Source organism: Cebidichthys violaceus, unplaced genomic scaffold (genome assembly GCF_023349555.1).
Source record: "Cebidichthys violaceus isolate CVI_PGR_0920_01 unplaced genomic scaffold, fCebVio1.0.p SCAF_4, whole genome shotgun sequence".
In the NCBI taxonomy this organism is placed as follows: Eukaryota; Metazoa; Chordata; class Actinopteri; order Perciformes; family Stichaeidae; genus Cebidichthys; species Cebidichthys violaceus.
Genome location: NW_027176594.1, coordinates 6,388,282 through 6,403,839, shown reverse-complemented (window position 1 = coordinate 6,403,839; position 15,558 = coordinate 6,388,282). Strand labels below are relative to the sequence as shown.

At 40.0% G+C, this 15,558-nt stretch overlaps 1 protein-coding gene across 2 annotated transcripts; it reads right to left on the bottom strand.

Annotated features, from left to right (window-relative positions):
• Positions 1-1,368: 1,368 nt before the first annotated feature.
• On the bottom strand, positions 1,369-14,421 carry dkk2 (dickkopf WNT signaling pathway inhibitor 2). Of its 2 annotated transcripts, none has more exons than XM_068727102.1 (4): positions 13,878-14,421; positions 5,307-5,460; positions 4,730-4,861; positions 1,369-3,458 (listed from the first exon to the last, which is right to left on the bottom strand). In XM_068727102.1, exons 1-4 carry the CDS (start codon positions 14,079-14,081, stop codon positions 3,208-3,210), a joined length of 741 nt encoding a protein of 246 aa, XP_068583203.1. In that variant the 5' UTR covers positions 14,082-14,421; the 3' UTR covers positions 1,369-3,207. The 2 variants fall into 2 exon arrangements, with proteins under 2 accessions (XP_068583203.1, XP_068583204.1); XM_068727103.1 differs by having other exon boundaries at positions 5,307-5,457.
• Between the last annotated feature and the right edge of the window lie 1,137 nt (positions 14,422-15,558).

The window sequence follows — 15,558 nt, the reverse complement described above, 5'->3', positions numbered from 1 at the left end:
CTTTCAGCACATGTTGCCACATTGTCTGAAGTGATGGAGGACACTGATCACATTTAAAGATGCCATTGAATAAGTTCTATTCAATCATATTCAATGTATAAGATTCTATAAAAAAGTAAGGGGGCTCTACCCAAACATATCCTACAAATCTTTTACTGTAAAAGGAGAATTTCAAAGCATATTGCCTATAGATCACATCTGCAATGCATCAGCCTATAATGGGTCTTATTTGTACCCATGAAAGAATCTCAAATGCAGACACAGTTGGTTGGTTGGTTTAAGTGACCTTGAACTGTTTCAGGATTTGATGCATCAGTGCATCTCCAAAATATATTTTAAATAATGATTATTTCAGTTTGGATTATATGGTCAATTGACATGGTGGCGTATAATCTCACTAATATAAAAGCTATGTTACATTTTTAGAATGCTTAAGCAGTGCAACTGCTACTTATAACACTTTATGGATTTTGATTTCTTTTAAAAATTACTTTTTAGGGTATAAATTCACTATCATGAGTTTTAGTCACTGCAGTCAATCAGCTGTGTGGATAATGTTTATTAAATTTATTTATTTCATAAATCAACAATTAATTTGTTGATTTAGTCATGTATATTTACTTTAGTTGAGAAAAACTTAAAAAGGTACCCTGTAGAGTTTTTGACCACTCAAAGCACAATGAACCGTTGTGTTTATGAGTGGGTCCTTTAAATACACATTCCTGCCAATGGTTTTGCATTATTCCACTAATCTGCGAGTGGCAGCAACATGTTAAGAAACATAGCAATGCCCAAACACAACACAAGGAAGAAGATTGTTTGCAAGTAAACATGTATGTAAACAATGCAGGTTTCAAACTGTTCAAAAATCAGCTTTTCAAATGTTTGCTGATGATGAAAAATTCATTCAACATGTTTTTTTAGAGGCTACACACAATACATGTTGGTGAGTACACTGAATGTACATTAACTTTGTTTGTTTACAAGAAAACTTCACTGGGCACCTTTAAAATCTGAAACCAAGTTTTCAGGGGCTTTAACATGCATGTCATGCAAAGCAACAGGTGAATCAGCCCATACTTATTAAAATGTGCAGCTGGTTGAAGGAGCTTTTGCTTGTCTGAAATAAGCCTGTTCGCATAATAATTGTATCATTCTAAAAACAATGCATAATGTATATTATATAATGTAAGCATATTCCATCTTCCTTTGGTTTTACCTCCATGTTGTACACTATAAAAACTCAACAAAGCATAACAAGCAACACAATATAATAATAACCAGTCAAGTTTAACAAATGATACAAAATACATTCTTTTATTCATTCATCATTGTAAATACACGAAACAAATCAAAGGTATTAACACAGACAATATTTAGTGAGATATAAATCTTGACACCATTTACACAAACAATTTTGGAAATGAATGTGCTTGTCTCTCTTCTTCCAAAAATCCTTTCGATGCAGCCAGTCTGTATCTGTTTTTCCCTTCTGGCTATTTGCGCAGCTTTTATTATTTCAACATTATTTTGAATCTATCCACATCTGTGCTCGTTTCATTTCATCCCTCATTACTCTTCTCACCTAGATCATTTTGCTGTAATGTTTAAGATTCATATCTTTATTATATGTACATGATATACATTGATTCTTAAATACATTTCATTGGTTCCAATCTATTTACAATATAAGAGCTTATTGATATTTTGGTTACAAAATATGTGTAGTTGATGCTCTAAAAACATTAAAGCAAAAAGAGGCAAATGTGATATCATATTGAATATGTAGGTAACAAGTGGATGTTTAAAGAAGTTATGCTGAGGGGGAAAAGCATTGGTTCACCTCTAGTACCAAAACACTGCACAGTATTTCATGAGTAGAAAGTATGCAGTCGTATTTGAAAAACAGAAAAATAAACAGGGCTGAGTGCCATCAACATAATGTTGATTCAAACTGAAATTCTCTTTGAAAACATCAGGTTCATGGAGCGTTTTTGTTACTTTAATCAATCTTCTCACTTCACCATTTCTACTGGCTTTGTAAATGGAAAAAATAAATTGTTCCTTCCATGGTATCCTTGAATCCTGTTCATGTGATTGGAAAAGCAGAACCATTCTCTGGTCTGGTATCGGAACCACTAAGTCTACAGCGGAGCACTACCTCAGTGCAAACTGTTTTAAACCCACACAGTTGTATTACAATAGATTGCAGCTGTAACTGACAGATCAAACAAGGTTTCCATAACGGACACAATACTTTATCTCTCTTCTTGTGGCTAAATATCGGGCGAGGAACTAATGTCCTAGATGAAACTCATCACTCTGATGTAAATATTCTTTCATTCTTTGGTTTAAGAGTATTATACGCGCATTGAAGTACCAGGATGCTGTTACACAAGTCAAGCTCTGGACTGAACAGTGTATGGAATATGTTCCTCATATGATATAACTGGTATTTTGTGGGTCTGGACATTGTTACTGGTTGTAAATGTCTTGCATCCCTACAGCTGAATTCCTCAATACTTAAAACAAACACCAAGTAGAGTGAGATATTGAAATCTGACAAAACAGATAACAAGTCATGACAGATCCAGTAATGAAACACAGCATTACACACATCAGATTTTTCACTTTGGGGTTTGGTAAAGAATGTACTGTGCAGTAAAAATATGGTTTGTCTATAAATAGTCTATCTGTCTTATTATTATAAGTTGAGGCTTGATAAAAGACTGCTACATCTTTTGCCTCCTTCTAGAAAAGGTTCACACCTATCACAGCATATACTGGCTAACTTTGTGGCTCCCTGAATGTCACGAGAATGTCTAAAAAGTTTATCATATTTGTTAGCTCATTAATCTCACAAACCCATGAGGTGTGTGTGTGTGTGTGTTTGTGTGTGTGTGTGTGTGTGTGTGTGTGTGTGTGTGTGTGTGTGTGTGTGTGTGTGTGTGTGTGTGTGTGTGTGCGTGTGCGTGTGTGAGGGTGCATGTTTGTGTGTGGGTGCAGGTATGGACCACTCACAGCAAACACATCAAAGCAATCCCACTCACTCTCCAAATAGCGAGCTTGAACCCACACAGTCTGTTCTTTCTCTTGTTAGTCTCTGTCTTTTACTCCTTTTTTAATACAGCCACAACCCATCCTTTACAAAACTTTTCCCTGGCAGATGGAGACAGAGGCCTCCACGCCGAAAGCAGCGGCCCCGCTTCAGATCTTCTGGCACATGTGGAGCCTGGACTTGGACGAGGAGGTGGCGTCTTTCCACACCTTGCAGGAAAGACCCTTGGCACAGTCACAGCGCTGGAAGATTTCCAGGCCGTGAGAGCCTTTCTTCCTCTGCTTGGTGCACACCTCTCCCTGCCTCAGGACCGGCTTGCAGATTTTGGTCCAGAAATGACGGGCACAGCAGTAGCCCTCTGAGCAATCAGATGAACGCAGGCAAGGGTCGCCCTCATGCCCTAACAGAGGAGGACAAGAAACAGGGTTGATCAGTGGGGAACCAGCGAATAACACGTCTACAAACAATATATTGTCTGCTCAGGAAAAACTGAACCAAATGCTTCATCAGAGACATAAAAGACCTGCATGAAGTTATAAATCATCTAGCATCTTGGAGTTTTGCTGTATAGTGCTTTGGTTAAATAAAGCACAGGAAATGTCCGATTATTGCTCATTAAGCTGTTATGTTTTCCATACGGATAAGTTTATGCAACCCTTTCTTCACCATTGCATTATATGTGGTCATGTCAGAGACCAAAGAAAAGTATGAAGCTTTCAACATAAATCAAGAAAACAATTTGCTTATTCTGTATATTAACCATATCGTCCCATCTGGTCTGAGTCTGATATTCTTGGCAGGATCTGTGCACTGCTCTTATGAATGCATGATTAGTATAATTTAGTCATGCAGTTTTTAAATGTGTATCACCTCCTGCCAAAAGCTTCATCGTTCAAACCAGTTGCCCTGTATTGCTGACAAAATCACACTTTGCTGAAAAGTTATTTCAAGTTCCAAGCATCAGCATGATGGACTGCTAAGCCTGACTGCTTGTTCATTGCTTTAACACCACGGATTGTTGGTGGATTTTTTTCCTCAAGCAGCGACTTCCATAAGGCCATTATAATACAATAATGTTTAAGGAGAGGGAGTGAGTCAAGCACAAATAAAATTAAATGGTCTTATTTATAGCAACTTTAAGTAGTGTTGCTATTTTCATATTGATTTTAGCATTGCAGCCTGCTGTCTTGAGGGTGCATTTAGAGTTGAGTAATTTAAGTGTCTCATTAAACGAATTGCTTTATGGAGAGGCCCTTACATTGACTTAAATCAGGTGACATGAACACTAAGCAGGGGGCTCAGAGAGTTATTAGCTATAATCATGCCAAACCTGCATTCTGTGGTTTTCACTTGTGTATCACACAAGTGTGTGTGCTGTCAATGACAGGGTTTGCATGGCTTTATGTAGGTGGAGAAACAGCAGGGGCATTGTGGTTTCTTTTAGGCTCCCCATGCTGTGCTTTAAGCACACAGACACTGACACATGAGCAGAGGGGTAATTATCAACATAGTTTGTGGATTGGCGTCGCCCATGAACTCTGTAGGACATGCAGACAGTGAACAACAGAGAGATTTTGCCATCGACAGCAGGAAAGCTGAGAAACAAAACAACAGTGACAGTGTTTACAGAGGGCAGGGTTTCCGATGGACATGTTTTAAACATAATCTCACCTTTAAGAGAATGCTTAGCATGAGCCTTCCCACTCTTTCTCCAGCTGTGGTCTTTGGTGGAGAGTTTGTTATGTTCGTCTAAAGCTGAGATGTGAGGTGAGAGCACACTCTCAGAGATAGGGACACAAATATCTGCAGACAGAATAAAGAAAAGATCAAACATGACAGAAACCAATAGCAACTGTACTTTGTCAAGAAACAAGCCAACGTAAGAGATTGTTCAACCTGATGGCCAACAAGTTAAAAGATCAGATTAATATAGCAGTAGCTTGTGTTAGTGATTGTTAAATTTGGCTATAGAGTTGAACTAGCTGCAAAAGTGTTGGTAAGCTGTCAATAAAAACAAAGAACTATTACTGCAAAGCCTGATTTCTAACCTCTTGGCATCAATTGAAAACACTTCAAGAATAGGATTCTGTCTGAAAGCATGTGTTGAGCATTATTTAAAATGTACTGGCTACTTCACTAACTCTAATATCTGCATTAGGCCAGAAATCTAATTTCTGAATTGTATCCTGCAGTCACAACATAACTGAAACTAGCATGCACTGAAAACGTGTTTGTGTCAGACACGTACAGTTACTGCATCGGTTCCCAGGACAGCACATGGCATCTCGATGGCAGCGCTTCTTCCTCCTGCGGCAGGTGAGGCAGCGAGAGGGAGCCTGTTGAGGGCTGTGGCAGTAGCTTCCCACGCTGCACTCCTTATCATTGATGCATGGATACACCTGCTGAGGAAAAAGATGCAGCATTTACTCAATCAATTTACTCAGTTTATAAAAGGTTGTGCATTGCACAAGCACACTTATAGAATTTTGCTTAACAGAAGGTGTGGGTAAAGTGCATCATATCAGTGATAACAGACTTAATTAACAGCTCTCCCCAAAGCTAAAAACTGGAATCTAAAAACTTTGTGGGAATGTGTGGTGCGTGTAGAAATCTTTGCATTGATAAGCTGGCAGTTTCAACAGGTTGTACAGAGCTCTAGTCCAGTGGGAAACTTGACTACATGTGGTAGGTGCAAGGTTGTCAGTTAGAATCAAACACTGCAGTGTAATGTTGGTGCCAATATGGTTGCAGTTGCTCCGCCCATCTGCTCATATTATGTCAAAAGGTGCATGTCAGAAGGTGCAGTCATGTTTTATGCAATTTTTGAAAGACACACACATGTGGCTTTGGCATAAGTAACAAATTCCCCTAATTGCATCATTCAGACGGGCCCCAATGGCCCGTCTGAATGATGCAATGAGAATGCAATGAGTTATCTCCATCCAAATGAACTTAATTAGATGGGGCATACAGCTGTAGGTGGTGTGTTATCTCCCACACGAGGACATCTGCTATGTTTACAACATTTCTCCCAGATAATCAGAGTGCTGTGTTGCAGAGGACACCATTGTTAAAGAGAAGGATTTTATTTGGTCACAACCCTGCAAACCTCAACTTACGCAGACATAACACAGTAACTGCATTCCTTCTAATTCCACTCTATACACGGCGCACCACAGTTGCACCATGCACCCCAGGTCGCAAAATTTAAACTGTAGCAGTTAACAAGCCAAATAAAACCCATGTTATGCTCAAGTTAGAGGTATTTGGAGAGACTCTCTTCAGAAAAGAAAACATAGTTGGACCAAAAACTTACATTTAGGTTGGGCTTTAGTCAGGTTAGAAAATTGCACTTTTATTTTAACAATATTGCGTGTTCTAGATAAAAGCCATGTTGTATTTAATCACAGGTTACCTGACTGTTTACTCTTTAACAGTTTGAGAGCTACACTGGTTCTGGAAAGAGACAGTGCTGTTAAGTTTTACAAAAGTAATTTTTTATGTTCTGGACATCAAAACCAAATGCCATTCACCATCACTCTGTATTGAGGTGGTGGCAGAAGTCTGAGCAGCATGCAGAGATCTGAAACTTAACTGGCAAATTAACCCCAAACTCTCTGCATGGCATGATACTATTGGGGGTAAGTGGGAAAATGTGTTGGTTGTTCTCTTTGGGTGAACTCACTACAATTTTAGAGGACAACATGTTGTAGGGATTAACATCACTCCCACTGGCGTGGTCATTTGTTTCAGGTCCCAGAATATAGAGTTATTACAATTTACAAACCAAGAGAGACCACTTCAGTTTCTCTCAATTTCTCCAAAAGTGTTCAGAGGATTAATGAGTCTACAGACATAATTGTGGGGCAATTACTGTGGCTAATCATACTCCTTCAGAGTCAATTTGCGTTTGTTTGTGCTTTAGTATCTTTGTGTTTACACTGAAAGGTTGCAACATATTCTGTTGTTCAGCAAAACACACAAAGAACTTTTAGTCTTTTCTGTAAGTGCACTAAAATGACCACCTTAACAAACACAACATCGGCTGTCTACAGCAGCGAGAAGTACAATTAAAGCTACACTTACTTTTCCATAACAATTGTATGCACCAATTTGAAGATTTACTGGTACTTGATATAATTCCCTACACATGCAAGTCCATTCCCCATCAGACTTGGAGCAGGAGCAAAGGAGTTTGTCGTAAATGGTTTTCCCAAATCAAATTAACTCCCCAGTCCAAATGAAATGATGTTACACATTTGCACTGAAGTCATCAAGAGAGAGGGACATTTTGAAGAGCTGTAGGGAAGCATCATTACCCTGGCTCAAGTCCACATCCATTGGGTAAGACATAATAAAGGTTAGGTCACTGTGTTTCTCAAATTGCTGCACATCTTTATGTTATTTTAAGCCATTCTCTTTTGTTTTAGTATATGGTTATCATGATGGATGGACACATATTCAAATATGCAGGTCAGTAAAAATTAGCAGAATATGGAAGGATTGTAAATTATGTCCAGTGTAAATGACATTAGAACAACATGTTTGGCTGGCACACCACCACCAGCACCACAACCACATTCAGCTGGCATTGCACTGACAGATCGGATTCAGTGTGGCTTACCACTGATAAACACGAAACAATAAGCATGAGAGAGAGGTTTGAATCAGAGTAAAATAATTTTAGCCACAATAAATAGCAAACTCCATTTAGGGTATAAAGGTCAGCAGGAAGGGGATGCCATGCCCAAAAGAACAGGCACACAGGAATGTACTCCAGATGTTAAAATTAACTCAACAATCAATATTTCAGCACGTTGGAAGTTGTTACCCGACGACGTGCTTTTGTTTTAGAAAGTGAACGAGATTAGACTCGTTGGACAGATGCCATGCTGACTTTCTCAGCCTGGAAACACATGGAGGTAATGATACAGGCGTAGAAAAATGAACAGGAATATTAAACCGAATCCTCATCCATCATTATGACAGATTCCCACAACGCAGATGCTTAATGTGTTGATGAAAGTAACAAAGCCCTGATGTTTGATGGATTCCAAATATTTCTTAATTACTACTGTGTTCAGAGCTGTTCTCAGAATATCCAAAGGTTTTGCTTCAAAGGGACATTCCACAAATTGTACAAATGAAGACCAGTTTACTTGTCGTGGGGAGAACTATGAACTATTCAGTTTTATAGGCTACTGTCTTCTGGTTCTGGAGGAGAAAATAACTCTGGTGATGTTATTAGGGTTGTTTTGGCTTCGGCATTAGGGGAATTCTTATAACAGAGTCTGTAAAAAAAGTCATGGGCATTTTCCAGGCAGGTAGAGTCTAATGCTACATAAAGGCCATCAATGGGAAACGTAAGATCCAGGAATTTGACCTTTCCTTTTGAAAGCTCTCTGTTGCAAGCCCCCAAACTTTATGGAAGTGCAATATAAATGGCTGAGCTTCTCACAAAAATAATAATAATAACAATAATCTTACATGAATAGTTTGACAGTTTGGTTTTCTTGCAGACAGTTAAATGAGAAAATTGATACCTCTCACATGCATTTAGTATGTGCATTAAGTATGGAGGCAGAGCACGGAAGCAATTAGCCTAGCTTAGCATAAAGACTGGAAGCAGAGGGAAACAGCTAACCCGGCTCTCTCCTAAAAGATATGCCCACCTGCACTGTTTTTGTGTACAACTTAAACAAGCGATAATATGTTAATTTGAGCTGGAGTGTATTTTAGATTTTTTGGAAAAGCTGACTCTTTATGCTAAGCTAAACTAATCATCTTGGCTCAAGACATTAGAGTGGTTTTGATCCGCTAATCTATCTCTCAACCAGAAAGTGAATCTCAAAGTCTACTTTGACCAAATCTCACAGTTTTCCTCAACTGATGGAGTTTGCTAAACATCAAGATAATTTTTTTTTTTTTTTTTTTACATTCTATTTCCTAAGTCAAGAATTAACTTTTAACCTCATCGAGAGGCCTGTTTTTGTGTCAACTGCTCATTCAGAGAAACATCTACAGCTTCATGGACTATGGTATAATCACAGCTGAGGAGGGAAATATGTTCTGAAGAGAAGTTCAATAAAGTGCAGTGGGAGTTTTTTTCCCTGACATGAAAAATGTGCTGTTATCTAAATATGAAGATAAATGGCCCAGGCCACGTGCAGTAGTACTTCATACTACCTGCTCTGATTCCTATCTGTCTTTCTGGCCAGAGGCTTGGATCGATTACAGTGTATAGTGCATGTGGAGGGGGAGCGGGGTGGAAGAATAAGAATAAGCACGGGGCTCACCTCCTCCATCTAGGCTCAAACCGCAAGACAGCCCTTTGAAACCCAATGATACAAGGCTGACCCTGAAATCACTGCTGATAATCTTGCCTTATCTTGTCATGTTTTAAATCGCCTCATACGCAACTTCTGAGGGATGGGGTTTCATTTGGATGCATCTCATTTATCTCCCATCTTTTTTTCTGTTGCTCCCTTATTTTTCCCTTGACAGCCTTCACACATAAAAGCGCAGCATTGGGTCCTGCGGAGGAAGCGGGTTGAAAACTGTGTACTCTGCAGCCTCTCTTGGTATGCTGGTGAGATGATAAAGGAAGAGACAGACAGAGAGCCATAAGGGAAGCCTCCGGCCCTGTCTCGTGCTGCTCTCGTGCTGGTTAAGCATTGTGGCTTTGAAGAAGAACCTTAAATGTGCAGGAGCAACAATCTACAAGGGATTTACTGCCGGATATACAGGGCTTTGAACCATTCCCCCTGGTCTTTGGGTCCCTTATTTACCTTGGTAGAGTCATTCCAAAGTGCTGATATAATTTGATAGAAGTGCACTGTAATGTATTAAAAAACACAAAATATTGTCTCTATCATTTAGTTTGAGTCTGAGGGTTTCATATTTAGGGACGTTATAAAAAGTATTAGAATGATAGTCGAACTTTATGTTTCACTTTGTAAAAAAAAAAGCAAGGCCATTTTACAGCGTGTTTTCTCAGAAACCTCCTACTGACTTACTGAACCCTTGGGTCTAAACTTGGCCAAACAAAAGAGTCAAAACAGAATTATGTTTTGGTACAGTTTCTGCATTTGGCAAAGCACACCTTTTTGAACCATGGAGCTATTGAAAGGTGTCTTTTTATGCAACTATTAACTAAATTGCAAAAGTAAATTAGAAATGTCAGGCCCCCCTTGTTCTACCAAAAAAGTGCCAAAGGAACCCCCCCCCACACACACACAATTATTTTCATATAGTCCCTTATTGTTTGTACATAAAGGGACACTGCTGAGAAATAAGAGCAGTTCCACGCTTTTTGAGCTGCATGTCGTGATTGCACTTGACCTTCAGAAATCAGGCACATAACCGGAAACTGTGAATGGTGTTAATGAGTGGCAGGGGCCTTACAGAGCCAAATAAACGATGTCACTGAATAAACAAACTGCATATGCCCTGAAAGCACAGACAGCCGGTATCAGATAACATAGGGATGGCTGCACACAAGTCACTCGTACAAACCATGTCTTCAAACACAGCTTGGCGTCTTTCATCACTCAAAACACATGTGTTTATGGGCATATCCCTTTGAGTGCTAGAATCCAAAGTCTCCAAAAACTAGACCTTCCTTAAGTTAAGTATACATTCTGGGTTGATCTTATTCATTGGACACGAGGAGAGGCACACAGACAGCGTACATGACTGCTCACTTCAAAGACTATCAAAGGAAAGCGGAAAAGCTTTTGATGGTAATCTATGAGGTGTGTTGCTCTAAAAGGTGTAATCCTGTGGTGCACGGGTCTCCTCGCTCATTGACAGGTCCAATTCAGTCAAGGAGGTTTCCACAGGTGACCCCTAATGGCTCCAGTGTAGGGCCCTCACAGCGCCCAAGGGACCCACAGAGTGGAAAGGCCACAGGACAAGAGACTGAAGCACAAACTGAGCCGAGCGCTAACAAGCACTCGCACCTCTTTTCTCAGCTCATTAGGATCACTGAACATTCATTTTAAGTCAGAGAAAGAAAGAGAAAGGACGTGGCTCTACTTTTATAGGCAGAGCCCTCAGAGATCGCTTGTTAAAGTAGTCTCTGTGTTGAATTAAATAAAGCAACTAGTTAAGGCTGACTGACAGGCTGCTGATGTTTTACAGACACGTACCGCATGAATGCCGCCACACTGTCGGTTCCCTTGAGGGTTCAGAGGTTACAGTGGTAAGCACTGCCTGCCCGTGCTATCCATTTCTGTTGGTTCCCTTCCAAGGAGCCAACAGTGCCACCCAAGAGCGCCGGCTGTCAAGGTCTGAGAGGCGTACATTTTGGTTTTCTCAGATTTACTGATATGAAAAGGGTCAGACAACGAGAAAACACTCAACAGTTTGCTCCCCGACTGAACGCCAAGAGATAGCCAAAACCTGACCCTGGTTTGTGAGTGGCTTGTGTAAGCTTTATCGCCAAACGATGTCAGCAGCTACAGGAAATAAAAGCACATTAAGCTGTCAAATAAGCTAAGGCTTTAAGCAGCGTTTCTAATCTGATGGATAAAACATCAAATTACACCCTTGTTTCCTGCTGCAGCGGCTTGTCTCCACAGGGTGGCTGGACTGTCTCCCTTGATAATTTGTAACATTTGAGGGTGATTTTGGGGAGATTTCAAGTAATTCTAATCTTTAACTCTAAGAGAACGAGCTGCCTTATATCATGTAAATGTGGTAAAAAAAAAAATGAGTGAGAGTTAAAAAGGCAATTGTTATTGTGGTGAATTATTGATATTATCACTCACATAACTGGCAAGCTCACAAACGCTCACATCCTGAACCCACTGTGAATCCTCCAGAGGTGTGATAATCTGCCAACTATTCCTCACCAATTGTAACAAACTCAACAGCATGACGCCTTGACCATAAATCTACTCGCAGGATATCTATCGGCTCTGAGGTTTCCCATAATGCAGATGCCAGAGGAAAAATTGGAGTTGATGCATGCCCATTTTCCAAACTTACACCCAAGCTTTAATCAGCAGTAATTCACTTCACAATTGCAGACGAAGATGAAAATATTTTGGGGTGCCTGCTGTGAACCACTTCAGAAAGAAAATGACTCATGTGCGGTTTTGTGCTATGCAACCTGTTTCAAGGCATTTATCATAATTAAAAAACTCTAAGGTAGAGTAATTGCAGTTATGTACTCCCTGTGATCGCTCCTAGACTAAATAGACACCACACTTTGCCATTACAGCCTTGTGAAGAGAGCTGACTTGTTATCTGTGATTTATTCTGCTCATAAATGGCCACTGTATCATGAGATGCAGAAGGTCATTGCCGTTTGCTTGCCAGCGTCAAGCCGCATATCTGGCCAAGGCTGAGCTGCGGCTGTTAATTTACAGCTCTGGAAAACCTCCTGGCAGCCAGAACACACACACACACATAAATACTGTATGTATACATATACCCTATTCTGCAATAAATGCTATTAGCAGTCTTCATTTGGACACACAGCACCGTGACATTTTACTTTTGCAACAGTATGGTGTTCTCTGCACACATATATTGTTTCTCCTCAGTCCACTCTTCCAAACCGCTCCAGGTTATTGCAATGGCAAAGATGTAAGCAGGCGTTCAAATTGAGGTCTGGCAGGGTTGCTTGAGGTTGGACAAAGTGTCTTTTTCATAATTTCTGCTGCCTGAGCTGGATGTCAAGGAGCTGCTCTCAGCACTACGCACGTCACAGATATCCAACACTATCACTACTGCAAGTGATATTACAGACAGTTGAACAGGCCAAATGTAAACAAGAGTTAAGGGTGAGACAAGAGTGATCAGCTGTTTCTGTGAGCTGATGGAGATGTGGCAGTGCCCTCTGCTGCTCATAAAGGTACTCTGATCTCAACATAATCAGACTCCAACATGTTCAATTAAAACGTAGAGTTAGTGGTAATGGGAAATGAAGGCCTTCTGGTTTTGGTCAGTTTTTTGTTCGACTGATGAGTCATTTTTATTTTCCACACCAGTATCTGTTTTCCTCATCAAAAAAAAACTGAAACATTCACGTATGAGAAATCAAACTTTGCTTTCCTGGCCAAGCAATACAAATCTACAGCTCGAATTCCGCACTTGATAAAACTCGTAATGTTCGCAACTTTTTACGTTTGCCAGAAGGAAACCTGCCAAATGTTTAACATTTTTGATCCCATGTTTGCTGTCAAACTACAGTAATATGGCACTTTGTTGAAACAGCAGGAATTGATAACTCTTTGAGTGGGTATTAAGTGGTTGGTAAGAGTATCCCTCAGAGGCCCACCAGTAAGAATCTCATAATCCCAGAAAGCGTCTGGACCACTTTAATGACACTAAGACCCAGACAGAAAATTACCCCAAGTGTTAACTTTTTCTCACATTTCTGCTGGCATTAATGATTTACCGTCGAAGTGCGCTGCACCCGACTGTGGCGTCAGGTCTGACAGGCAATTAGGGTTTATGAGGGTCCAATCCCTGCAATTTTCAATAACGATTCCCACGTGAGAGAGCCGTTTTAAGGCAGTTTACCCTCACCCACACAAGATACTCCGTAGGCACCGTTTTGGAGACGTCCCGCACAATTACGCACGCTTATCTGGATCAATGGCACACTTATAATGTAACTTAAATAAAGAAATATCTGTTATTTTTCCCTGTTCTGCTTATTAGAATGACTGGACACTACTTTTGGAATCGTTAAGTTATTATTACCACTAATAATACATGACTTTAATCCTTCAACCCAATGTCAGCCTTTGCAAAAATGTAGTTCTGGTATATTAATTTATGTGAATAATTAAATTAATGAAATTACCTGTGCAAGCATGTTATATTTCTTGGTGATCCCGAGATGTACAGTGTCGGAGCGGTTTGTAGCGGGTGTAGGCGTCCCTCCAAACAGAGCTGGCTTGATTAAATTCGCCTTTGGTCGCGCCTCTGATACCTGGGTTGTCCCCGTCTTCAGTGTAGCGACGAGAAACAGCACAGCACAGCATCTATTCCAAGTTAAGACGAGCATCCTTGAGCAAAACAATTCTGATATACCAAAAAGAAAAAAGAAAAAAAAATCACTAGAATAACCTCAACTTTGTGCCGCAAAAATGAAGCTTCTCATTGAGAAATGTGCGCCCTGTCAGTGTCCATGCGTCACTCTTGCCCGACTGCAATACAGGGATTGGTGATGGGGCCACGTTTTTGTTCCTGAAAATCAGATATTCAGAAGAATGACTGCCATCGACAAAGATATCTGGAAAAAACACAGAGCCCAGTATGGAAGCGAAACAATGAAGAAGTGAATCTGTTAAAAATGCTGATGCTCTGAGGGTCAGAGAGAAACTTGACAAGAGGTTTCCTCTCTGTCTCTGTCTGGCTGAGAGTGAGCACTTAGTCCTGCAATCGGGTGTTTTATGATCTCGGATACTTTCTTTTTATAGGATTCTAATGAGTTTGCTTCCTCCGCCCCTATTCACAACTGACAAAGAATGAAACTGATCTGTGTGCGGCACTGCTGCTTGCACATTGTCGTCTCGACACCGGCACCAGTAGCCCCGTTGGGAAAAGGCTATAAAATTATACACTGTGTATTTTAACTGGGCGCTTGACCCTTTTAACTGCGAGGCAGTTGGGCGCATAGAAAACGAAAAAAAAGTCATGGTGAGGCTGCTATAAAGAGGGATTGTAGGTAACGTGGAATATTTTCCGTGATCGAAAGTCAGAATTTCGTGTTTCTAGAAAATTGTTACCTGTATGCGTAAACATGTAAAATAAAATAAAAATCAAACCATCTCAAAAGCAATTAACAATTTTCATTTAGGCTTAGATTAGGCTTCTCGTTGAAATGATGCCCTATGTCAAATGTAAATAAGCAAGAGGCTGTTCAGGATCCATTTAACCAGCATTCCGGAATAACTTAGAATAAAAAAACTGATAACCATTGTTTTCCCTCTGTGGGAGAGGCATCCCTCGTTATGCAAGGAATGCCAATGGTGATAAAGTTAGTGATACAAGTATTATAGAGACTCCTTTGTTAGATTCTTAGAGTTTTGTATCAAGATAAGTTATATTCATGTTGGTTAGATAATACATGTGGAGGTACAATGGACTCTTTCAGACAGGTAAAGCCTATGATTTTGGAAGAATAAGGCATTTAGGACAGAGACACAAGTTCTGCTTAAAGATAATTCATTTGGTGATGTACACAGTTTTTAAACTCAAAATGATTGCAAATCTATGTCGTATGTAATGTTCTGAAAGGTGTTATTTCAAATGTTGCTGCAATTGTTAAACCAAAACAATCCATCAAATCATCCTCTCAGTGCATCATCCTCATGACTATTATACTCCTGAAAATGAAAAAAAAAATGTGATGCACATATAGAAACTACAGTGCGTGTAAATCAAACACAAAAGCCAAACAATCAGCCAGTCACCAAAACCATCTTTCCCACAATGGCTCAATGACTCTACGCCTAATAATGCTCTAGTCTTCACACAAG